General features: G+C 40.4%; 1 protein-coding gene across 3 annotated transcripts in view; it reads right to left on the reverse strand.

Moving 5' to 3' along the window:
* Nucleotides 1-468: 468 nt before the first annotated feature.
* INO80D (INO80 complex subunit D) overlaps nucleotides 469-25,606 on the reverse strand; it is a 44,146-nt gene continuing 19,008 nt past the window's right edge. The window contains exons 6-12 of one of the 3 annotated variants that reach the window (XM_084209449.1): nucleotides 20,564-20,788; nucleotides 18,525-18,634; nucleotides 16,475-16,608; nucleotides 14,776-14,993; nucleotides 14,240-14,397; nucleotides 12,081-13,273; nucleotides 469-1,618 (exon numbers count right to left, since the gene is read on the reverse strand). In XM_084209449.1, the coding sequence (XP_084065575.1) occupies nucleotides 12,105-13,273; nucleotides 14,240-14,397; nucleotides 14,776-14,993; nucleotides 16,475-16,608; nucleotides 18,525-18,634; nucleotides 20,564-20,788 (2,014 nt within the window). In that variant the 3' untranslated portion in view covers nucleotides 469-1,618; nucleotides 12,081-12,104. Of the gene's footprint in view, nucleotides 1,619-9,000; nucleotides 13,274-14,239; nucleotides 14,398-14,775; nucleotides 14,994-16,474; nucleotides 16,609-18,524; nucleotides 18,635-20,563; nucleotides 20,789-25,606 lie in introns of those variants that run through there. The other 2 variants (XM_084209450.1, XM_084209448.1) reach the window with 2 other exon arrangements.

Genomic DNA, 25,606 nt, shown 5'->3' on the forward strand with positions numbered 1-25,606 from the left:
CCAGAGCTAGAAAGCACTATAATTAGAACCAGGACTGAGACTGAAGACCCCAGGTTGTTAGCAAAACTAATTAGCTAATGTCATTAGAAAGCAACAGAGAATAAGCAAGAGCCAACTCAGACTCTACAGCAATCTAAGCAAAGGACAGTTTAATAACTGTACTTACGATATGTTTTAAAAGGAAAAAAAATCACTTCATGGAGTAGATGTCATCCTGGGCAATATCCATACATCTTGGACTTGGCAAAATGGCTTGGAGAAGAGGGTTTCATCATAGTAAACACAGCTACTTCACAGCAAGATTTATTAATACATCCAAAAGAAAGAAAGAAAATCATTTTGTCACACTATATACAGATAATACATACAGTGTTTTATACACATATTACATCAGTTTTTACACAAGAAAAATATACATAAAAATGTAAACTTTTGTATACAAAAACCCTTAAACAAATTAAACAAGGACCAGATAACAAAAGGAGACCAATCTATTATCATTTAATTGATTTTTTTTTAAATGGTAATACAGTACATTCATTGAGAAGTATGAGGAACATGTGAGCCAACCTTTCCTATTTAAAGGGAAAGTACAAACACAAGCTTTCCTCCCCGCCTCTGGAATGCTGTCCGTGAGCCTCCAGCACTAGAGGTGGTGTGAGTTGCCATTGCAGCCAGGGCCCCTGAAGGAGGGAGCCCTTCTTCTGGGGCACCTCCACGCACCACACTCTCCCCAAGCGACACATCCACAGAAGCGAGCTGGGCTGGGCTGTTTGTGCGTATTAGCCAGGCTTCCAGCTAATACCATGAGACGGGACGCGGCAGTGCCCGTTTGTATGTTCCCTTTAAGCAGTCATTCAGTGGATTAGCCTTGCTGGAGGAAGTTGCTTATTTTTCCCAATGTATGGTATGCTGAACACATGTGTCAGATATGAGAGGGAAGAAGGAAGGGGTGTAAGAGACTGCTAATCCTTGCTACCATGCAGTTACTTCAAAATCAGGTACATTTGCAAGCTACAATTCACTGGTTCAAAATACACTGCCTCACCTTTGCTTTCCCACTGCAACTTGTTTACATTTTAAACTCTAGTGACCGAACAACTGTATGAGGCTCTTTGTTACAAGGCTGTTTCTGATATCAAAGCATGATCAAGCTACCTTTAAAATGACACCAAACACAAACTTCTCGGAGACAGCCTTAAAATGAGAGAGCATTCCCTCTAAGCACTTCAGATTGTCCATTTGCCACCTTCTTTTATTAAGTCTAGGATAAATATATTTACCCTGAACTGCAAAAAAGGATATCGGTTGAGCTTCTGACATCTGTTTTGCTCCACTTGCACATAAGTATTTTTGGGAATTGGAGGGAAAAAAATCCCAAAAAATAAACCCAAATTTTAAAACCTCAGGCATAAAAGTAAAAAGGGAATTATTTAACATGTTGGTGAAAAAACAGTTGCAGAAACTTGAACTTGTTGGAAACAAACAGACGACAGATTCCAATGAAGGCTTCTCACATTAAATAAGTTAGACGGGTTACAGACATCTTCAATAAAAACATCCATCCTCCACAAAGTATGTTAAAATGAAACACAATAGTGATGCACTGGTATTTCTCCTAAAAAGGACAGAAGGACATGAAATCTCCTTAGTGATATCAGTACTATTGAATGTAGGAGGTGAACAATGATTTACGAAAGTAATGAGGGGAAAAGAAAATCATGAATCATTTATTATAATTGGACAAAAGGGGGATGGGGCAGAATGTAATTACTGTATGCCTCAGAAACATCTGAAGGAAATAAATACTTAGAAACTTGTGTTTCCATTTCTTTCACCTAAACGATGGTGGGAATAAGGGCTTGTCTGCTTGCTTTTGTTTTTTTTTGTTTCCTTTTTTTTTCCTTTTCCTTTTTAAAATAACAACCCTTCTAGTAAAAATTCAAAAGACAATTACAAATGTCTTTAGATAATTAAAAGTCTCCTTTTTAAAATAAAACTTTGATAACACATTTCTCCATTTCTTCTATATAGCTTCAGTGAAAATAAGTGAAAATAAGTAATAAGGGACAGCAATTTGCAAAAAAAAAATTGAGAAAAAAAATGCCAACCAAGTTTCGTAACATATACACATGTATATGCAGGACATCTACACTCTATATACATATTTAATATAGGTATGCATGAGTATATATCAGGAGATAACCAACAGGTACATTCTCCACGTACACAAACTGAAATAGCATAATAGGCGTGTGCGTATCAATCCACATTGCCCCCACGCAGTACACAGACATACCCATACACGCCCCAACTTATGTATCAGAGAAGTCATGTGTGACTGCATGAAAGCTCCGATGGAACAGTACACCAGTTACCTTTTTCTAACAGAAATGCAAGGAAGACAAAATTCCATGGCTGAATTGTGGCCAAGAAAAATTGTGTCATAGCCATATTGAAAACATGGAATCCAGTATGGCTCGATGACAGAACTGGAGCAGCATTCTCCTCTGAAACTGAAGCCTAAGATACACAGCACTTCAATGTGACTGAGCAGGTTGCAGACAGCTGCTTTCTGCTAAAAGGATATAGAAGCTCCATTTAGCCAGAAAACAGAAAATAAAACACTTAAGCCCATAATTTATTTGCATAAGCAATATTACTCAATACACAACTAGATGCAAAGTGCTAGCATGTTAATGGTGAACTCTGCACTCCTTTTAAAATCCATTTTATGGTAAAGTGTAGCAAACTGTGTTTCTTTTGATACGTTTGATGACAACCCCATTGCTCAGAACAGAGCATAGGGCTGCCTTCTGCTTACTTCCTGTGTTGTTATGGGAGATACAAATAAAACTTCTTTTTTCTCCATAGGGTTGAAAATTGGAAGGTAGTATTTGGTGGGTGCAGTTTTCTCATTTTGACCATTTAAATATAATGCTGGGTTAACCTTTTAATATGCTAGGAAGCTCTGCATCACGTTCCATGAAAAGTTTGTATTCATCTGCAAATCAATCACAGTCCTACTGAATCACAATTGAAGCTGGGGAAGTTTGCATAAGTTCAAGCAGATGCTCAGGGCCCAATTCAGCTACCACTCCAGTCACCAAGAGAATTTCCCTCATGCATAAGCAGAGCTGGATTGGGCCATTAAAGCTGATTGCTGCTAGCAAGAGAAACTGTAGAGATGCAGGGACAAGGAGGAGCTGGAATGGAGGCAAAGGAGCAGAGAAGCAGAAGAAGTTGGCATTTTGCAAGAGGCCTCAACGAGACTAAATATAAAACAAAAGCAGAGACATAGAAAGGAAACTCCACTGCGAGGGCTGAGGTAACACAAGCCAATGGTGGCCAAGCTCAGATCAGCCTCTGAGTCATCCAGACCCTTCAGAAGAATTTAAAACAACTTGTCTGGCACAAGTGCTTACCTGTTACACATATGTTAGGTGGATAGTCCCTCTCTTGAGCTCACACACTCACTCATGTTCCAGCTAATGTACAGGTGTGTGATACAAGGTCTATTCCACCTATCAATCTGTATGCATCTATATAGATTTAGATTGATTGCATTCTTACATATTTATTGTACATCGCGAGGGCAAGTCCACATTCAGCAAAATGCTACTGGTATCTCATATACAGATATACCTCTCTGTACACGAAAATGAGTCTATTCTGCTCTATAAAGGCATAAAGATTTATGCTCCTAATTCCCATTACCACCAAATAAGCAGAAGAAAAGGCCTCTGACAACTTCCACCTCCCTACCCTTTTGCCTATATGCATATGTGCCAGAAACAAATTGTGGAGAGAAGGAAAGGGAGCGAGATGCCTGGGGGAGCATCAACATCATGATATGGCGGGGAATAAAAGAAAAATTGCAAAAAATTTCAAATTTCCATTGAATACTAGAAGCTCTGTTTTTCTAAAAAGGTTTTTAAAGTCACCAGGATCATCATAAAAGGGATGCTGTATGAATAAATAACAATTAGGCTACTTTCTCCAGCCTAAATAGAACAATGTGAAAAGTAAGCCAATCTGAAGAACATTTCTGACTTCTCACAATTTCAAGTGAGAGCTCCCATAAAGAAATCTTTCTTTTCCATTATGAAAAAAAGGTAAGCGGTCACAATCAAATTCAGAATTTCACAGCCTAAATGAAACTCCCTTGACTAAATGTATATTTTGTTCTGCAATCCCACAACAGAAATTTTGGGGCAAAATTGATACACACAAATATCCTCAGAAAAGAAAAAAATCTACTTTGAAGACAAGATCCTTTTATGGAATGGAGACCACTGCACAAACAGTACCCCTTACAATCTAATTGGAAAACACAAGAACCCTGATTGACAACATTTTCCAAGTCAGACCATAGGAGGTTCAGGTATTAATTTGCAAAGGTACAACAATTCTCATGCCTCTCCATCCCACTGAATGCAAACCTTCCCATTCAGTTTGCCCTGGAAAACTCCTTTCTTCCATCACTCCTCCTCCCACATTTGTTTTATTTAAAGGCTGTCTTTGGGAGCTTGGTATTTTCATGGCATTTTAAACAGGGCTCAAAGCAACTCATTTGAAAAACAGTAAAATTGACATGATATCAGAGTTAGCCTTATAACAGAAGATTATATAGTAGAGAGTTTCAGTTATTTATATAACAGTGAGGACATAACAACCCCCTACTAAATAATCACATTTCTACAATACATTCCATCACCTCTTGACTACTTTTCTCTTTACAAAACTATGACCTACATACAATATACACATTCGTATCACACATACATCCCCCCCCAATGCATATTTTTTGTGTGTATATATAATACATACATGCACACAAGCAGTCTAATTCTATTTATAAGTCACAGTGGGAATTCCTTTGTGAGGAAAGGAGGGGAAAATTCCTGAATAAGACACTGTAGATTCCTAATGTTCCAACTTTTCAAATTCCAACTCACAGAGCTAACTGGAAATAAATACATTTAAAAAAAGAAAAGGTCTTACAAACTTGGTTCACAACTCCCAGCTACAGTAGTTGGATTTTTAAATTTGATCTATTTACCCTGTAACTAAATTTCTAATCATAGGTACAAACCACGGATAAATTATTGCAGAATGTAACACTCAAAATTTAAAAAGAGTTATAGGAACAGTAATATAAGGGTTAAAAAGAGTTCTATACTTGTTGATACAGGATACCATTTTATTTTATTTATATATATATCTATATATAGATATAGATATCTGCAAGGTAGCAAAGAATAGCTGTACACCTTGACACGGCAAAGATCCAGTGTAAAAAGGTGCTTCACTAGTTTGTTTTTCCAAAAAAGCTTGTATATAATTTTATAGCTATTAAAAACACATATGCAACATAATTCATTACACTCAATACAGCTTTAGTATAAAACTTATAATTTATGAGGTGATGTTAATAGCATAAATTAATATACCATTTCTCTTAAAATCTACAATAAGTATTCTGAAAGCTCATTGGGGAAGGGTATCTTTAAATAAAAAGTTTAAAGCTGAGCGTGATGAAAAGGATTCTGTATGTTGAACTTGAGATGAGAGCCCCGAGAAGAGAAAGAGTCCGTAAGCCAGACACTGTTGACTATAAAACTGAACAAAGATTTCTCCTTCTTGCGCTCTCACTTAGGTGACGCTCTACTTAAATTATTATTTACTTTTAAAACTATTAACTTTTTTCTTTTTTTTCTTTTTTTCTTTTTTTTTCTTTTTTTCTTTTTTTTTTTTTTTTTGTTAACTGCCCTTATTTCCACAAGGAATCCCTGAGACATACCCAAAACTGTACAGTGAAGGTCATCACTGTTCAGAGAAACTGGTTCAACCCCTTCTGGTAGGATGTAGCTATTTTGCATGAGAATCAAAGTGTCCATCACTTCAGAATGAATCTATTTGCACCAGAACCAACTACACTGTTTAAGATGCAGGTTAGAGAGTCATTTCAGGGTAAATCAGTCCACTCCAAGGTAGAAGCCAATGCCATCGCAGTTAGCTACATCAGAGCAATCTGCACCAAAGTTAAAGTTTTCCAGAGGATATCTGGGAACGTTACCTATCCAGAGTTCATCTCCGTGGGCACCAGCTGACAAGGAGAAAGCAGGTTAAACATTAGCATCACTGGACCAGGTTCAGCATGCCTATGTGGTCGACACATGGGTAACTCTGGACATCTCACTGTGTGTGTGTTTGGGGGACTAGTGAGAGGAAGAGGAGGAAGAATGCATTTTTCTACAGCAAGTACAGTTTTATGGTCAAAAGCCCAAGTTTCATCCTATTCACTTTCAGACCAAATTCTTCGATCTAGAGTAGACTGAAAAGGGGCCAACACTTACTTCAAGGAGACAGATACAGAAAGCCTTTTCCAACTATTGCCCTCAACTTAGAGCCATGTTCACTTTGTCCTTTTCATCCTTCCACTACATTACTTCATTCCACAGTAGCTACAGAAGGAGCAGAGTAAAACAGGGGAAAGCAAAGAACTCAACAACCATAAGAAGTACCAGACAGCAAAGGGAAAATAGTCACTACCATTTGGGTTTTTTTTTTTTTAAAGTGTCTGAAGACACAAGCAAGAAAATTGTTTTAGGATGCATCTTTTCTAACCCCTTCTCCTTCCCCAAACTTTTTTTTTCTCAACAACAGTGCCTTTATCTAGTTTTAAAGACAAGACTGAAACTTTAACTGATCAGAACTAAGGTCTCTTATGACCAGACCTCTCCTGAAGTCCAAGGTGAAGTTTAGTGAACACAAATATAGATTTTTGTCACCAACCCTCCTTACTTTTATTGAGGCTTGAGTGCATTAAGGAAGAGTAATTTAAATTTTAATTCGTGAGTTTCTACTGATACACATCTGAAATGAAGAGGAACTCCTCAGAAGGTAAAGTCTTGTTAAAAAATGCCTCTATATTTACTGCTAGCATGTGCACTCCCATGATCAGTGTTGCACCCTCAGCATCTAGTTTATGACATATTAGCATGCTGTGAAACATCTCCCTACTCACTGATCTGAAAAATACTTTCATCTATTGCACTGTCATTCTAGCATCCAAATATATGTTATGAATTGCAGAAATCTCTCCTCCTGTTCAGCTTACAGTCAGATTTGCTCAGAACCACAGAAGACTTACCAGCTGGCATAACTTACATTGGAGAAGTGTCTGAGAATGGGAAAACAGATACAAGAATGATGAAGAATGTGGAGTGGAAGGAAATATAGGAGGTACAAGAAGTAGCCCACAAATCCGCATCATTAAACATTACCCAGAAGATCAGAAAGTGAGAATGACCTAAAGATCTGGCCAGCACACCAGCCCCAAACTATTCCTTCAGTTACTATTTCTGCCACTACTGGACCTTGCAAGAGGTCTGCACAGGAAACTCCTTCACATGCAGAAATACAAAAGGAAAAATACCCCAGTTCCACCAGGGAAGCTGCCTGGAGAGCCACACAAATGTCTCACTGCCGATGGTCCCTGCAGGTAACTCTTCTATTGTTTGTCGGCTGAATGCACCTCCTACCACTGTCCTGCAAGTCTTGAAAGGGTAACGGCAGGTACCTGATCTTCTAAAAATGTTTCCCTCTTCTCTGCCCAAAGGCTCATACTGTTGGAGAATTCATGAGTGGATTTAGCTCACTGCAGCACAAAGTCAGGGAGAAATACCCGTGGAGGCCTGACAATGCCTACAGGGATACACAGCAGCAAGGAGGCTGCAGGAGCTCAGGGAGCAGCTGGAGCTCAGAAGCAGCATAGGCAGCCACCAGGGCCAGCTTCTCAGGGAAGAAAACTGTCCACTGCCTATTGTACACCTTTGCAGGACTCTCTTGGCAAGCAGATTCAAACCCTGAATGCATTTAGATGTGGTTACAGCAAGACAAAGCTTCAAACTGAATTTGGCTACTGGTTTGCAGGTTCTGTCCTAGGTCTTTTTCCTTGGCCATGCCCCTAAAGCCAGTGACAGCTCACAACAGAATATCCTCATTTTTCAATACTCATCTTCCTTTTACAAAAAATAAAATAAAATAAAAGGCTGCTTCCCTTGGCTTCTCTTTGCTATTAGGTACAGTTCCTCTTTGACAATTTCTTTTCTCTGATTTTTGCCTAGCAGGCAATAAGCTTCTCAGGGCTTTCAGTGCTTTCCAAACCAGAACTGCAAATCCCCATTTTCAGTTGGAAATCTAGCTGTTGCCATTTTCCCCACAGTGCCTGAGGCAAACCTGCAACTGTGCTACCTCTCAGCATTATCAATTTAGTGCCTTTATGCTCAGCCATGCAGAGAAGCATGCTACTAATGAGAAGGGATCTAAGCAAGAACCTGGAGGAACTGGAAGGCAGGAGGAGACAGAGTTCTTGTATCATAATTATGAAACTGAAAAACAAATCAACTTTGAGGTATCTAAGTGCATATGGTTCCCCTCAAAGCTGGTGTAAGGTCTTCCTAGGTGAAAGGAAACGTCAAAGCACGTCTTAGAGAATGCCTTACGCCCCAGAAGAGCATGAAGCTATTCCTGATAAGCCTCTGTACATTGCCAAAATTAATCTGTGTTAAATACTTTTGTACGGAGACTAATTGAGGTGCTATTGCCAAAATTATGTAAATTATGTCTAATGTTATTCATTTTTTAAAACTCCAATCTTATGTGAAGGAATTAACTTTAAGGTTCAACTAGCCCTATTCCACATTTGTCAACACCTAAAGGGCACGGCAGGTGCATCTGAAATTGCTACACTGGCTCTTTGGTGAAGGGGTGACAAGAATGCTAATTGCTATAAGAGCTGATACTCAAAAACATTTGAGTATCTACTCGGGAACCACATAAATAACAGCCTCGAGGACCACCTTAACCAGGCCAGCAGGATTTTCCAGAGGAAGGGGTGTGAAATATCTCTGACTACACATACCTCTCAATTAGATCTTTTGCATCCAACAGTAAGACGCTGATGCACTGAAGCCAACGTGTTGTGTGGGTGTAGAAACCCACCTGGAATGATCCACCTTGTAAAGCTAAGATCAAGACCCGTAACTGTTTGGCAGCCATGTAACCATGAAATTGGTGGTAGTGAAAAAATGAGAGGTGAACCAGGAAAAGGCAAGAGTGGTGGCCCGTTTCAGAACACTGTGGCAGACAGGACAGGGAGTTTCCTATTTCAACTGTATACAAACTGAAGTTTATTTTTGAAAGTGCAGCTTTATTGCAAACTTAGTTTGCTCACGGAAAAATGTAATGCAGTCAGTTTTCAGGGAAGAGTCGTCAAGCGATACACAAAGATTGGAATCTAAGTGGGGAAGAGACTTGATGTCCAAAGCTACTTTAAAGAAACGCAGGTACATAAAGGCCATTGATTTCAAATGGTAATCATGGACCTCCATCGCTCTGACAGCTTCTGAAACTCCCTGTCTAAATCAATGCACAGATGAGGAGCTGGGTTCTGTTCTGAGTTAGACCAGTACAAACTCACCGTGACCTTAGACTGGAAAGCTCCTCTGTCATTGAAACCAACGCAACCAAGCAGAACTCGGCTCTCAGTTCCTATTATCCTCTCTTCCCCCCAGCATTTGCTAAGAAAGAGAAATATGGTGTGGGGCAAATATACTCTGCACTAGCTGCAGCTTCATTAGAAGTTTGATGGGCACAAGAACCATTTCAAGACCAAAGTCCTGAAACCAATACATGGAAATTAACACCCTCTAAAATTACATGAATTCACAAGCAGATTAAGGAATTAACCATTTGGTATACTAGTTCTCCCCTTTTTGTCAGTCAGACATCCCAGCACATTGAAGAAGGTATATGAACACAAGAAAAATCATCTGCAAATCAAACAGTGTCTCCTCAACAAAGTATGGGTAACATAATATAAAAATAAATAAAAGCCTTGTCAGATTTGCCTCATTCACAATATCACTGGGCATTCCTCAATCAGCAGGACAATCACAAGCAGGATTTCATAGGCTTCAATTAAACTTTTTATGTGATTTAAAAACATTTAAGTGTTACAAACATATTTAAATCACCACTTAAAATATTCGGCTTATATTATTAAGATCTATTTTACCAAGTATGAAATAATGACTTCATAACAACAGAAGCATGAAAATAATTTTTGTTTCTTCCACCCACATACAGCTGCAATTTCAGAAAAAGACATATGCATCATCCATACTCTTTTATATTTAAAGAGGACAGATCATTCAAGAAAAGAGGGATAATATGATTGCTACAATAGTAAGAAGACACAAGACCTACCCCGTTTAAACTCTGTTCCTTAGGAAGATGGAAGGAGAGGTTTGGGTCAGATATTTTGGTGTGTGCCTGACTGCTAACGAAATGAATTTCTATAGCAACCAAACTTCATTCAGTGATCCTTTGCTCAGAAAGTTTATTAGGCCTTCCTATTACACATGCTTGGTTCTCTTAATTTCCTGAAATAGACTAGAATTCCCACAGGTAGAATAAAATCCATCATCTACAGTACAAGACTGAAATGTAGAATTTTCTATTTTCTCTCATCTGCATCTCTGAAACAAACTGAGAAGAGCAGAGACTTGTATTAAACAGGAGCTACTTTTACAGTCAAAGTCAGGGTACAGGAGCAAGTTTGAGCCCTAGAGAGTCATAAGCAAATTACTTCTCGATAAGGGGATGCAAGTGAACACCTCAGAATTTCTGCTGCTATTACCTCTTGGTTTAAAGAACAAAATTTAAAAAATAATTATTATTTTAAGAAATCGAAAACCTAGCTGACTCTTTTCTTTAGGAATTGCAATTACTACCAAATAGTGAATACTGTCATTAGCAGGTGATCGGCACAAACAAAACTATCCCACAGACAGAAGGATAGGTTACCTATTTTGCATTAGTGGTTTCTCTTTTGGTTAGCCATGACTGCTGATAGGTACCTGCTAGTTCCTTACATACATTCAGCTTCCCAAACAGAGCATCAAACCCTACAAGTGTCAGAAAATCTATATGGCTCTCAGGGGATTAAAAACTGTCCAAGAAAGTCTCACTAGTTAGTTAGACATATTGTGAGAAATGCAGCCATTTGAAACTTACAATGGGTCTGACCTAGACTTGTGTGGATGGGCAGAAAACCAACCTAATTCTTCCTGTTTCAGCTGAGAAATTCCTGTCAGCCTGTCAGGCGAAGAGTTCTGGACAAAGACACACTTGAAAAGGCAAATCATCAATGCTACAAGGCCACAGTAATTCAGCAAGGAAGGAAATTTCTCACAGGAATCTTCTCTAATCCATGATCTATATTTCAATCCTTCTGTTTCTTTTTGTTTTCCTGGGCAAACTTCATAACAGCCTTCAAATTTATGGGCAACCAGTCAACTGATCTCTTTGCTACTCAATGAATTACAAATCGTGATAATAAAAAAACCCAAAAATCAGCATGCAGTAAGAACAGTGACCAGTTCTGGAAGGGGACAACTACTTCTTCACCAAAAGAAGAAAAGGAATCGCTGCTCCCTGCACCCCAAACACACACACACAGAGGAGGTCAAGAGACTATTTCAAGAAACTGCCAAACTCATCCTTGAATTGTGATCTTGATTTAGGACTTCAGTGCACCACTCTCAAATCAATGTGTGCAGCCAAGTTTTCCGTGCCAAATGCTACCTTTGGAAAAATATTAAATTAAAAAAAAAAAATCAAGAGACTTCTGCCCACTGGAAAACCTTCTACCAGATGCTAATGGGATGGCAAGCACTGATCCGAACCCTAGGGAACAGTAACATGCATCAGTGATCTGAGGTATCTTCCCATTTCTAGGTCTTACTGCTAAGATCATTTACATCCAGTAACTGTGCTGTATCCTTAAGGAATTATTGGGGAACAGTGAACCTGCCTGCAATAAATGAGCACCGGTGCCTAACAAGCACATGTGAATGCTACAGCAAGGTTCACAGAGTTGGGCTAACCCTGGTCAGTACTGAAGCAGGGGTTTTCTTCTCAACCCCCTCTTAAAAAAAAGGGAAGAGAAGACAGACAAAATAAAGAGGAAGGAAAAAAGGAAAGATAGAAAACACAGGTCCCCCATCTACCTGCAGGGAGCCAGGCAGACAAGCTCAGTTGGAGGTGGTGAAGGGCGCGGATGCGTTATTGGTACTGGTAGCGGTGGCACCGGTCACTGCGAAGCCCGTGGGAGGAGCTATGGAGCTGTGGCTGGGCTGCAGGTCCTTGGGAATGCCACTGTGGGAGCTCAGCTGGTGCCCAAAGGCTGCGCTGAACTGAGGGAGCTGTTGTTTAGGGGAGGTGGAGCCCATGAGTTCAGCGGAGGCAGGACCCATGCCACTGAAACTGGTCTGCGGTAACCCCGGAAGCACACTGGAGCTGTTGGGGGTCACAGTGGCGAAGGCAGGCTGTGTGGTCTCTGAGTGCGAGGTGGTAGGTGGTGTGGACAGGGAGGTGGACAGGAGGTGTCCATCTGCACCAAGAAGGTTGCTAAACGGAGAGGGGTCCCCAAGATTGACAGGAAGATTTCCCCAGTGAGTTCTGGGGTTGACCACCCCGCTAAGTGGCACATCCAGCTGCGTTGGGAGCAAGTGCTGTGCCATCATGGGCATCTCTGCTGAGAAGGTAGCTGCCAAGTTATCACCAGAAAAGGATGTGGTGTGAGGGGATGTGATATGGTCACTGTAGGGAGACGGCACATGCTCACTATCATAATGGCTTCCATGGGGTGAGGAGTGTGAATGGTCACTGCTGTATTGCTGTCGTGAGGTGATCAGGTCATCTGCCTTGCTCAGCAGCTGGGCAGGGTGGGGCCTCTGGGAGGCATGGCTGCCATCATGAAGTCCATGAAACTGTCCCGGGAAGGCTCTCTCCCCAAGGCCACTCTGGCTTATCAGAGTGGCAGAAGTAAGGCCAACGTTGGCTGGGGCTGAGAACTGCCCCTGGATCTGCCCTGCCAGGGGCGTAGGTGGGTTGGACAAGGTAGCAGAACGGAGCAAGTTCTCATCCAGCTCCAGACCGGAGAAATTATCATGTACTATACGCCCATTCAACAGCTCCCCCAGATCCGTGTTAACCTCTCGACTCAAGGACTGCATTCCTGGAGCTCCAGCACCTGTAGAGAACACCCCTATCGCTCTATCTGACAGCTCCTGAACTGGCACACCATCTGTCTGTGTAAGTACTCCAATGGTACTCAGGCACTCGAGAGAAGTTACAGCCTGTAGGGCCCGTTCCAGTTCTTCAGCCTCTTCTGTGGTTGGAAGAAGATCTCCATTTTTACCTGCAGAAACAGGGACACCACCAGTTAGTGCACTGCTCTCAGGTGAGCCTGGCCCTGGCACCCAAAGGATGTCTCTATATCTGAAGATGTACAGACAGCTCAGTACAGAGTTGCATTGTATGATAACCTTCCAGCACGGCTTGCAGTACACAGAAAGTGTCATTCACCACTGTTCACTAGCCAAGCAAGGTAAGAAAATCATGAAATTACACCTTCCTCTTCAATGGAAATCCCTTCTCTTCCACATACTATAGTAGGAGATGCCTCTTAAACTTCTCAAACTTAAAAGTAAAAATGCCTAAGTTAGATCTTCAATGCTGTAATAACACATGGTCCTCTTTCTACTTATGACATTAAGCCTGGGCCTAAAATTTACACAGACAGTATAATTCAGGTTAATTTCAATTCAAACACAGTCTGATGTCACATTATATCAGAAAATGACCAAAGAAATCACGTACCCAACTCCAGGCTGTTCTAATTCCTTTGTTATAAGTTATAGGTACTGAGCTTTAGAATGCAGAAATTCAAGCACATTTCTGATCAAAAGCTAGTTTCAAAAATGTATTTAAAGATTTTATTCTCACTCTCTTCTCTTTTTATCAAAGGTCAACATTGACTGTGATTCCAGCCCCACTCGATGGCAGAAAGATGCCATTACCGAGAACACTCTTGATTAAACTGTAACACTGACAGGCAGTAAAAATGTAAAATGAATTATTAAAATACTAAACCAATTATGATTTTCAGAGCAGTAATTACATGAGCAAGCAGAGAACTATGCACACAGCCTTCTTAAAGTCTGCTTTACTTCAGAGCTCACAAACAATAGAGCAAATGCACACTTCCTTCTCTAGAATTTATTACCTCTGTAGGAAAGCAAGCAACTCCTCAAAATGCAGTTTAGAAATACTCACTCCTTCAGTTCACTGACTGTGTTCGTGCTAGCATAAAATAAAATGGTACCTTCAAAGAAATCAAAATCTTGCAAGTCATCAGGCAGCCGTGGCAGGACATCAGAGAAGTCCTCCTGATTCAATTCCAAGTCATGTGGAATGTCTGTGATTTCATTGGCGATATCATCAGGCAGCTCATCGGCACTGAGCTCTGGAGTGGAGGGGCTCCTGAACAGAAAGGAACATTAGTCCCTGGTGTTCAACTCTGCTTGCTCCAAAGGACAACTATCAGTGCATATCCATCTACAATGGATGCTTCCCCACACATTTTTTCCTCCATTATCTAGGAAAAAAATGCTTTTAGGTAGTTTCTTTAGGAAGCTTACACTTAGGCTACTCATTAACTACATAGAAGGTAACATCAGGAGCAAGATATTTTACCCATCAAACCAAATCATTGCCCATATCCACTCTAAAGGTTTTTTCCATCAGTCACATGGAGATGCAATTTTTAGGCCTGCTCCAGATGCTGCTTGGCAGCTTTGTACAGAGCTCCCTGGCAATGCTCAGGCCAGCAGTGGGATGCTGGGCAGGAGCAGCACTGACCGTATGTGGGGTATCTCTACTGGCAGTGAGACACTGGCAGGCATGGTGAGGTTCCCTTGGGGCACTGCAGGAGGAATGGGTTTCTGGGGCCGGCGTGGGCCTCGCCTTCTCTTCTTCTTGTGTTTTTTGGTAAGTGCAGGTGGCTTCGTTTTTTTCCTGGGTTTCCTCTGCTGCTGGTGCTGAACTTTACGGGAGCTGTCCCCTCTCAAGAAATTATCCTTTGGGAGCAAAACAATACCAATGGGAACATATTAAGAACAAGTATTACTTTCCTAGCTTTTTTCACCCTCGTCATTCCACAGACATGTGGAATGTAATGCAAGAGGATGTAAGCTACACTGTTAGCTTACACACAGACACAGTTTCAAAAATTGAGCTGTTTCCTTCCTCACTGACCCCAATGGCAAAAATAACATACACCAAATTATGAGATATTGAAAACTGGAGATCGTGCAGTGTCACTTTAAAAATTAGCATAGCAAACCCTAACTAAAAAGTGTGAAACTGTAACCTTTAGCAGCACTCCTGTAAGTATGAAAGACAAAATGCTGTTGTGAGGTGGTGTTAATGTGGATAATGTGCAGCAGCTGCAGCCACAATCCTCAAGTGCCCGCTGACATAACAGAGGGACAGCACCGAGGAGACAAAATTAATACTGCTGGACTAGAATAAGGATGTGGGTAAACAATTATGGCCTCATTGCTTCTGAACAGCAATCACTGACACATTAAAAAATAGATCAAACCATCATCAGTCTTCAGTTGCTATCATACTGGGTATGGCAGAGGATTATATTTGTTACAGAGGTAAACCTTGAGGGACATACTGAAGATTGCCTAGAAAAGGGGAAACCCCATACAGATCTGTGTAGCACAAACCCTCACATTTTAATCCAAAAAACTCTATAATTCGCAATTATTTGAAAGGCTGGGCAAAAACAGTAACAAAAAACATTTAATAACCCAACAAAACAAAAAAAAAAAAGGCAGTTTTACACCTAATTGAAGGCAGGACAAGAAGCCTTGAAGGAGGGGCAGGACGGAAGTGGGTTTGTGAATTATCCTAAAGGTTTTGTTCTGGAAGATTGGTGTCATAAAAAGGAGAGCAGAAGACATCAACTTCATTTCTCCATTCTCTCAGCTTGAGGTGGGCCACTGCTTTTTCTCTGGGATCCATGGATCCCTGAAGGAAGTCTGAGATAAATTCTAATAGTTACTAAAACGTAAATAAAGTAGCAACCCCATTATTTGCATCCTTGCAATTGCTATCTACATTACCTTTAGAAAGTACTTTGAGCCCCCCGTGTACTGAGACTGTTTAAGATGCAGTGTTCTTAACACCACACTCATATTACATTCAGATCCAAGGACCAGGAGCAACCCTAAATAAAATGACCACAGGACCTCTCACAATGATCTTCTATTTCTCAATTTAAGACAGCAATCAAATTTCCTCCAATGAAGAATATTCCCATGTATACTTTATTATATCCTCAAAACTACATGAAAGATTTTCACAACATACTTTATACTAATTGGGAATGTTTGTCAAGTTTTACCCTTTTAAGAAAAATAATAACAAACAAGCTCTTAAGTTCATAAACTTGCTAGTTGTCAAGGAAGACTTCATAGGAAGACTGGGGTTAAAACTCCTGATCATGCCAATACACAAATAAATACAATGATGGCTTTGTACTTACCATTTTTTTGGCATGTTCTTCGCACAGAGGTGTCTGATGTGTAATGTCAAAAACTGGCACAGAGCACTGCTGACCATCTGCAAACTTGGCTGTGCAACTCGAGAAGAGCTGCTGAGAACGGTTCAATAAGATATCTGTGCATTTCTGCATCAGGAATAACACAAGACAGTGGTGGAGGAACGCCCTTTGATTTATCAATCTGATAAAGATCAGAGCCTTCAACTCTATCTGTCCACAGATACTATTTTTAATGAGTGCCTTGAATTTGCTATTCAAGTTCAAAGCTAGGTAAGGCTCAAACCCAACTTTTAAAGTGAAAAAGCTGCATTCATGCAGAATCTCTAATGATTTTATTATATACTGAGATAGTTTTACAAAAGTAGCCATTTCACTAATGAGTTCTTAGCAAAAAGAAGCCTTTTCCTGGAGCCTTAATCAATAGATCAATAGTAGCAGTTGGAACAGTGTAGTCAACAGGACTATTTCCTTACACACTAATGACAATCCATACTGAAACATTAAAGAAAGAGTATTTCTTAATTCAATCTTTTAAGGTACATTCTTGGCATTTATCTTGAGAGCACAGACAAAGAAGTTTCAAGATCCTTCCTGCTTCTCTGAAAAAAAAGATGTGCAAGCAGACAGAAAGGTCAAGTAAATCCAAACGTAAGCTTGCTGAGATTTCCTTCAGAAAAATCCTTAGCAGGAGGAAAAATGTTTCCAGACTTACAGAAAATCAAACAGGTATTTCATTGTGTCTTTTTTCAAACAGCACTAGAAGCACTCCTTCCATCTTGAACAGTTCTCAGACCTCAACATCACTATGTATGTTTATAAAATGTTAAAAAAAAAAAAAAAAAGGACAAAGAAAATTAAAAACCTGCAGAACAATCCAGATAGCAGACTTGGACGGATGGATCAGAACCAAGAATCCGTTCATTTTAGAGAAGAAAATGCAGAGAGAAAAAATGGGCATACATGCAAAATCACTAGTCTTGACTATCCTGCTCTACACACAGCAACAAGCAAGACCACTTAAAATTAAAAACTACCCAAACAAAAAAATCCCATCAGAATAATGAGGCAAACCCCAAATACAGCTGTATGTCATGGTGCTCTCTCATAGAGGTTTTGAACTGCTTTGCAAACTGCTTTTAAGTGGCCTGCAAAAAATCAAACAATAAAAACAAGGCATCTGCAAAACAAAAAGATTGGAAAGGTGCTGCAGTCTGACAGTAGCTGAGTACATCAGCACTAGTCACTTTTAATACCAAAACCAAAAGTTCCAACAAGAGGAGTCATCCCAACAAAAGCATCAACAATTCTTCAGCTAAAAACAAAACAAACAAACAAACAAAAAAAAAAAAAAAACACAAAAAAAACCCAAAAACCAAAAAACAAAGTCTGCAGAATTTTTAAGTATTATAGGTCACAAGTCTGCCTTTTTGTAGTCTTCAGAAGCAAAACTCACATCTATTGTGCTCTCTTCTTTCTGAGATCTTCAGCCATTGACTTTCAACATTCTTTCCAGGCTTTCTTTGAAATTCCAAGCACAGGGAACCCTTCCTCACCTGGGCTAAGAGGTTCTGCGACTCCTTCTATTCTGCTTCTTTAAACAACGCAAAATATGATTTTAACTTTCTAGTCAGTGACGAAATTGGCACAGAAAGGTGGTCTATTGGAACCTACCAAGAGCTTTATGAAAGCCAGGAGGCTGAAAGTCACATGGTTTGTACCAAGTCATTGTGAAGAATGATCATTTTGTAAAGGTTTCTTGACCACACTAAATACAGCTCGCGAAGTAAAAGGATGCTCCTATTACAAATACCAGTAGCAGACTACTTATCCTCAGTGCCTACAGACCTAAATCACACAGCCAAATTAAAAGCAAAGGAGTTGCTTTGGTTAGTATGATGACATACTAACAAATAGGTATTTCTTTGTGAAAATGTAGTTATCACGCAAAAATCTAACAAACAAACAAAAACCCTCCAAAACCAGAACAGCTTCCATGCCTGAATGCCACTCCCAAACAGAGTTAAGAGGATACGCTGAAAACAGTGCCTGGTGAATGGAAGGGCCTTGTTAGTGCACTGCTCTCCCTTCGAAGTCCCACTGCAGGTTGTTGGTTCTGCATCTCTCTGCCTTGCTTGGCTTGTGCTGAAAAGAAAGCATAAAAGAGATTACAGACAAACCCCCAGTCTTGTGGTTACTTAACACAATTGTTATACTGAATGTAGCACAGTAGGATGAAAAATTGTAACACACGTGTGTGTGTCATGATCCAGATGGGTGCACACCACTACCAAGCTCTGCACAGGGACACAGAATAGATGTCAATGACAGGTGAAGGTGTGACTGTAGTAACAGGATTATTTCTTATTTCACAGGGCCTTAATTGTAATGAGAGGTGCTATGTGCTACTACCATGTAAATATTACAACACCTTGCAACAGAAAGGGCAGCAATAGGTGAGCGTCAACACAGGTGACTCTCAAAACGAGGTCAGTCTTTAGAATTCAATGTACTGGGTATGCCTAGATGGGAGTCAAGTGCACTTCCAAGCCTGTTCATCAATCAAAACATGCCGAGCATCCCCAGAGCTTACATGCAAGCATGTGCTCAGACAAACTTAGACTGAGCTCTGGAGTGGCAGAGCCTGAGCGTGCTCAACATGGATAAAAGCTCTCCTTCATCAACGTGCTACAGCCCAATCCACCAGCAGGTGCCCGGAGCTGGGCGCGCCCCAGCACAGCCTCTGTGCTCTGAGCCTGAGCTGCAAGCAGGCGCCAGCCAGCGGTGTGCACGGGCACTGAAGCGTTACACAGCTCGCTCGGGGTTAGCCTGCTCTCCAGGCACGTGTCACCTTCACGGAGATAAAGCTGGCGATTCCAGGGCTGACTTGCACCTCTGTACACGGTGTTTTCTAGGTTGACAAAAAGTTGTCTGTAGCCTGACTGTTTTCCTTCAGCCATTTCTGTCATCAACTGCACTTTCACTGAGTAAAGTTTTAGTTAGCAGTATTACTCCTGTGAGAAGTTTTGTATCTGAAAAGACTCTGTGGTTACTTAAATTGACCAGAGCCGTGATGACAGGCATACCTGGCTTTGCTGGTCTACCCAAAACAACGTAAACTTTTTTGCTTAATAAAAAGCAAAAAAAATAGGGGAAAAAACCCAGCAAGAGCTTGTCAGTTCAGGTGAACTTTTGCTGTAGTGTTTAAGTTTGGAGAAACTTATATACAACTTTGTAAACCAGTAATGGACGACTTCATTACACCTCAGAGCAGTTCTTCAGAATCAGTCCACCTCCCCAACAATGAACCCTTCAACTGTCATGAAGCGCATCCCACTGTCCAGGACCAAAAGCATCCCATTAAACACAATATACTCTCAATACCTAGGTCCAATCTGCATCTCATACTATCTACTACACCCCACAGTCACACATCCTGTAAAGCAAAACCCCAGCAGCAAAGCATGCTTCTGATACCCCAAATGTAACACCAGGGTTCAGACTTAATTCTGCTCCTGCATGAATATGAATCAACCAACTCTCCATATGCTGAGAGCTAGAGGGATGTTGACATTATCTAGAAAGAATTCCCACAGAAGATAACCTTCAAAGTTGTTAGAAGTTACGTATTTTGTTGCCAAGTTTTATTTAATGTTAGATTGAGTTAAATCTAACAAAAAGCATGAGCTTAAATTTGGTTTGCTGGGAAGATAATTAAGAGAAGGTACAGATTTTCAAAAAACGCTGTCTGAAAAACAAAATCTGAATTGGAGCAGTGAACTACAGACCAGACAGCACACCTTCTACTGGCACAGTAAAGGACCAGATATTTGGGCCCAGAAACTGCCGAACAAACCATCCACATCTACAACATAAAGCTGGAGAAAGCCTGTCTTCATGGAAAACTCTGTATGCCACGCTTCCTTTACTCCACTGACAGGCCTTCATGTGTCATGTTTTTCCCGCCTTGTGCGTGACTACCGATTTCAGAGCCCATCATTTCAGCTGCGGGATGCTCAGCCCATGTCCCCCCTGCCCAGCCCGCGGCTCCTGCGGTGGCAGGGCAGCTCTAACCTGGTGCAAGCACACGCAGCCCTCCGGAGTTCCTGCAGGAGCTGCCCCGCACGCTCGGGCTCTCTGCTGGCCGCCTGCAGCAGGGCTTTCCGCAGCGTGTGCCGGCATTTCTTCTGGCGGGATTCTGCCCGCTCCAGGCGGCAGAGGTGCTTGTATTTCTGCTGAAAGTAAGTGCAAAGTCTGGTCACCCTGGAACTCCTGTCATCTGCATTGTCATCATCGGACCTGAAGAGGGGAAAATAAAAACAAATATGCTTTAAGATACCTTTTTCCCCCCACTAAGCTAATTTGTCATTCTAATAGAATTGGTAAATTGGCATCCATCTTCTAGCCACACAAACATCCAAATGCTGAAATCAGGCAGTGTTACTTGAGAAATAGCAAGAGCGGGATCCCTTTTAAATTCTAAAGGTATTTGCCCTTCTTAGTATGTCATTATTAGAGATTACATCAATTTATCATCAAGTCTGACACATTTAAATGTCTAGAGCCTGCTGTTCAAAAAGAAATCTATACTGTTAACCTTTATTTACTGTAGATGTCTCAGCAAATGAGACCAATCTTAAATCAAAGTTGCAATTAATGGAGAAGACAAGGGTGGGGAATTGTGTACTGGAAATTTATTGAGGAATGATCATGCTGGAGAAGATGGTCAAATTCTAACAAGTACCTAAACTGCTGACTTCTTCCAATTCCTTTTACTCTGCCAGGTGGTATATTCCTTTTTAAACCAAATTACACACTAACACAGCTAACAGCCGATACTCATTTCCCCTTGCTGCAGAATTGCAGTCGAGTTACAGTACAATAATAGATAAGAAATTCACATTTAACTCAAAGATACTGAGGGAAAGATCAAACCACAGCTAAGCAATGACCAGAAGGACTAATCCAACTCTCTGTTGGCTTAAGAAAGCCCTTCTCCATTTATCTTGGCTCTCTGAATGTCCAAGCACATATCAACAAGACCATCAAACCATGGCAACACATTCAGTTAAATGAAGTAAAAGTCATGAAACAGAAAACCATCACTGGAACTTGTTAAAACAAGGTCCATGAAGCTACCCAGAACTTCTCCACAACAAGCACTAGTTTGCAGAATGAGGTTTTTTTTAATGGAGCAACAAAATACATGTGCGGAATCTAAGCAGACTCTGTTTTTCCTCTAATTTTTAAAAACTCTGAGTTTTTCCTCTAATTTTTTTCCTATAGCACAGAGAAACAATTTGCCAACTTTCCTATCTATAACACAAAAAAAAGGGCAGGGGAGAAAAGAGAAATCCAAACAAATGAAGCAAATCAAAAGCTGGCAATGTACAGAGCCCGTGGGACTGAATGAGCTGACACCCAACCTGCACACAGCAAAGGAGGCCACCACTGAGACACAAGAGATGTGAAATACCAGCCATGATATTTACTAAATAAAGTAAGATCCAGAAATGCAGACAGCTGATCTGTCCCTGAAAGGCAGTGTGGTGAAGACCTACTTTCTTTTCTGCAAACTCTGACTCTCTTTACACACAGGCCAAACGGAAGAGACTGCAGCCATCTCCACTAAGGCTTTCCACAAAAACTCTGCAGCAGCAAACACTGCCTTTGACACAAATGTATGTTTCTGTGAAGTTTTATCTAAAGTCAACCATACTATGCATTTTGTTTGTTAAAACAGATTACAGCTTATTTTCTAGAAGAATAAATTATAAGTAATTAACCTCTGCAATTACATGCTTAGCAGCAAATACAATCTACGTTAAAAAATATTTAACATATGCAATGTTTAGAATATTTGTACATTGAAAATTAAAAGAAAATATACTTTTAAGATCTCTTAGGAAAAAATGCTTACTGGGGAAAACTACCTGTTTAGAAAAAATTGTCTGTGGGCTATTTAATATAGATTTTCCTTTTTCAATGCATTCCTAGAAGCGGGAAACATAGACAGCATATATATTTATTCGTAAGTTTAATATCTTAGATATTTCATTACTGCTCTGGGCCAAGACTTTTAAACAAAGTTACTGATTTAATGTTAAATATGGTTAAAATTTTACTTTAAGAATACCAGGAGTATTCCTTAGGGGAAAGAACGCTCTTTCATGTGGAAAGAGTGTTTTTTAATGTACATTTCTCTATATTTGAGACTTTTTACTTCTCTCACATTGAAAGAACCAGAAAAAATGACATTGTATTCTAAAATATTTTTGATCTTCAGTTTATGAGATCTTTTTAAAAAACAGATGAAGACATATATCAAAGGTATAGAAAGAAACCATGCCTGCAGTGGGCAAGGGCTTATTTTGAGCCAAAATTTCTAAAAGCCAGTTTCTAAAAGCCTGTTCAGAACTTTGCTCCCAGGCCAGTAAGATTAGCCATAACATTTATATGTTCAAAGAAACCTAAAAATATCAAAATAAAACCTTTTTTCTTCAGTAGGCATGAAAATGAAAGATACTTTTACTGTTGTTCTTTCATAAACAAGCTTGCCAAACTCTATTTAGTTTATTCTCCTAAGCTGCACATAGAACTTCTGAAGTGCAACTTAACGTGTGGCATTTCATTTTTACAAAGAATTCTGAAAGTGCACACAAGCCATTTGATAATCCAAAATGCTTTCTCCCAAACCCTTCCCTTTCAGACTGTCATGTGGAAACATCAGGGGGATTATTGCTGAGTGTTCCTGAAGAAAACAAAGACAGCACAAAGCAGCAGAAAGGAAGAGCAGAAGGGTGAGCAGCCAGGCACCACCAGGGAATGAGGAGAACATGCTCTCTATTCTGAGACAACCCAGCAACTACACTTCAAATCCCTCCTTACAGAGCTTTTTGAAGAATCTTCCCTTCTTTCTTTTAGTTATTCTATTTATTGGGAGTTATTAAATCCAACTTTTGACAACACAGTGTTGATATTTAATCCTTTGAGGGAGTTGGTATGAGGAGGGACTCACACTCCTTTTTCAAACTTGCTACTTGAAACGTTTGCTTTATCTATATTTCAGAGTAGGAAGAGAAAAAATACTTTGTTATAAAGTCATTTGTTTTCCAGCACTTTCTAAGATACCAGACTCAGTAATCAAATAATCTAGGGCGAAGCTTCAGTAATATGCAGCAGGGAACAGCCCCTGCCTTCTCTCCAAATTGCTGCTCCCACAAGGGATTCCTCCCACCCCAGCAACCTTCTCTGCCAGCACCCAGCCTGCACTGTGCCCACTGCCAGCTCCTGTGCTATTGGAACTCAAACATTTGTGCCTGCCTCGAAGCACTGCGTCCCGAACTCCTGGGACCATAGAACACAATTTTTCAAAATTAAAGCACAGAATAATAAAAGCAAACATTTGGCCTGTGTTTCCACAGATGATTGCAACAATATGAATTTTAGAGATTAAAAGGCCAGGAGGCAAGTGAACCAAAAAATGTACTACTGTTGTCATGGTTTAACCTCATGCAGGAACTAAGCACCACAGTGCTGCATGCCCCCTCGCCCTGCTCCCACCAGTGGGATGGGGAGGGGAATCAGAAAAAAACCACCTTGTGGGTTGAGCTAAGAATAGTTTACTAATGAAAACAAAGTAAAATATACTACTACTATTTATTGTAATGGATAATAAAAAAGAAAAATAAACGCCAAGAAAAAGAAGAGATGCCCTATACAGTTACTCACCACCCACTGATCTTCAAGCCTACCTCAAGCAGCGAACGCCTCCCCCCAGTTTATGCCCTGGCCACGATGTTCTAGGCTGTGGAGTATCCCCTTGGCCAGCTGGGGTCAGCTGTCCCAGCTGTGCTCCCTCATGGCTTCTGGTGCACCCCCTCTCTGGCAAAGCACAGAGAACTGAAGTGTCCTTGACTTAGGGCTAGCACTACTTAGCAACAGCCAAACCACCAGAGCGTTATCAATGCTGCTCTCCTACCGAACCCAAAACACAGCACTGTGCCAGCTGCTAAGAAGAAAATGAACACTATCCCAGCCAAAACCAGGACAATGTTAAGACAATAATTTTAAACAAATCTGGTGAATTTTTGGGAGTTTAAGAGCAGCTAGAGTATCACACGAAATTCAACCGAGGTTTCTCCCACAATCACACAAGCAGAAATGCTGAGAGCCAGCTGTCCAGTAAAGCAGAAATTAACTGTTCACTTTCTTTCCATCGCCTATTCTGAGAAGCATTCCTCTCACTGTCTTCCATGCAGTCAAAAGGAAAAAGACAGAATGCAGTCAGCTGGTGGGGACCACAAGCTCAGACACAAATAAACAGAAAAAAGAGCTTTAATTTTACTATGAAAACCAGCAAGTAAATCCCCTAAATTTAGGTATGTGATTTCAAAAACAAAAAGTTTTGGGAAATAATCTCCATTGGCTTTCTGGTAAAATAAGTCCCCAGAATTCAGAGCTGTAACAAGTCACTGGCTGACTTTAGGAGGCACCAGTCTGTACCACCAGATTAGCAAGACAGGGTCATTTTGACAAATCAAATCTCCCCAGAAACAGCCTGAACTAATTCATCTTCAGCAGCAGGCAGACCACACTGCAGAAGTGTCAAAGTGAAACATTTCAGGTAATAAAAACCACTACAGAAGTTTGCAGAATAGGAACTCAAGTTTTAGAAGGCTGACATCAAGTGACTGCTTATCCATGATCAAAATTAGTAAGGCTGTTGAAGAGCTAACACCGAGCAGGCTGATGGAAGTACAAAAGCAGCCAGTTGCATTCAAAAATTTATCCATCATGGATAGTTAAGACAGCATTTAACTGAGGTGCACAGAATGCTAGAATGGAAAGGAAAATGTCAAGACAAGGTATTATTTTCTCTCAGTATGTGAAAAGAGTAGGAAGAATCCAAAGGAAGTCAAGACAAATAGAAGACAAAACACACGGAGATGACCTTTATAAGTTCACAAAAAAATAGGGATCTATGGAAGAATCAAATCAAATGTCAAAGAGAGAAGAATATAAGGGAAGTTATTTAATAGACATATCTGCTATGAAAAATTATGTATGATTTAGAAGTCTGAAAGTCTGTCCACGATTCCCCAGAACATTTTATTT

The sequence above is a fragment of the Fringilla coelebs genome, assembly GCF_963513975.1.
Source record: "Fringilla coelebs genome assembly, chromosome: 7".
NCBI classification, from domain to species: domain Eukaryota; kingdom Metazoa; phylum Chordata; class Aves; order Passeriformes; family Fringillidae; genus Fringilla; species Fringilla coelebs.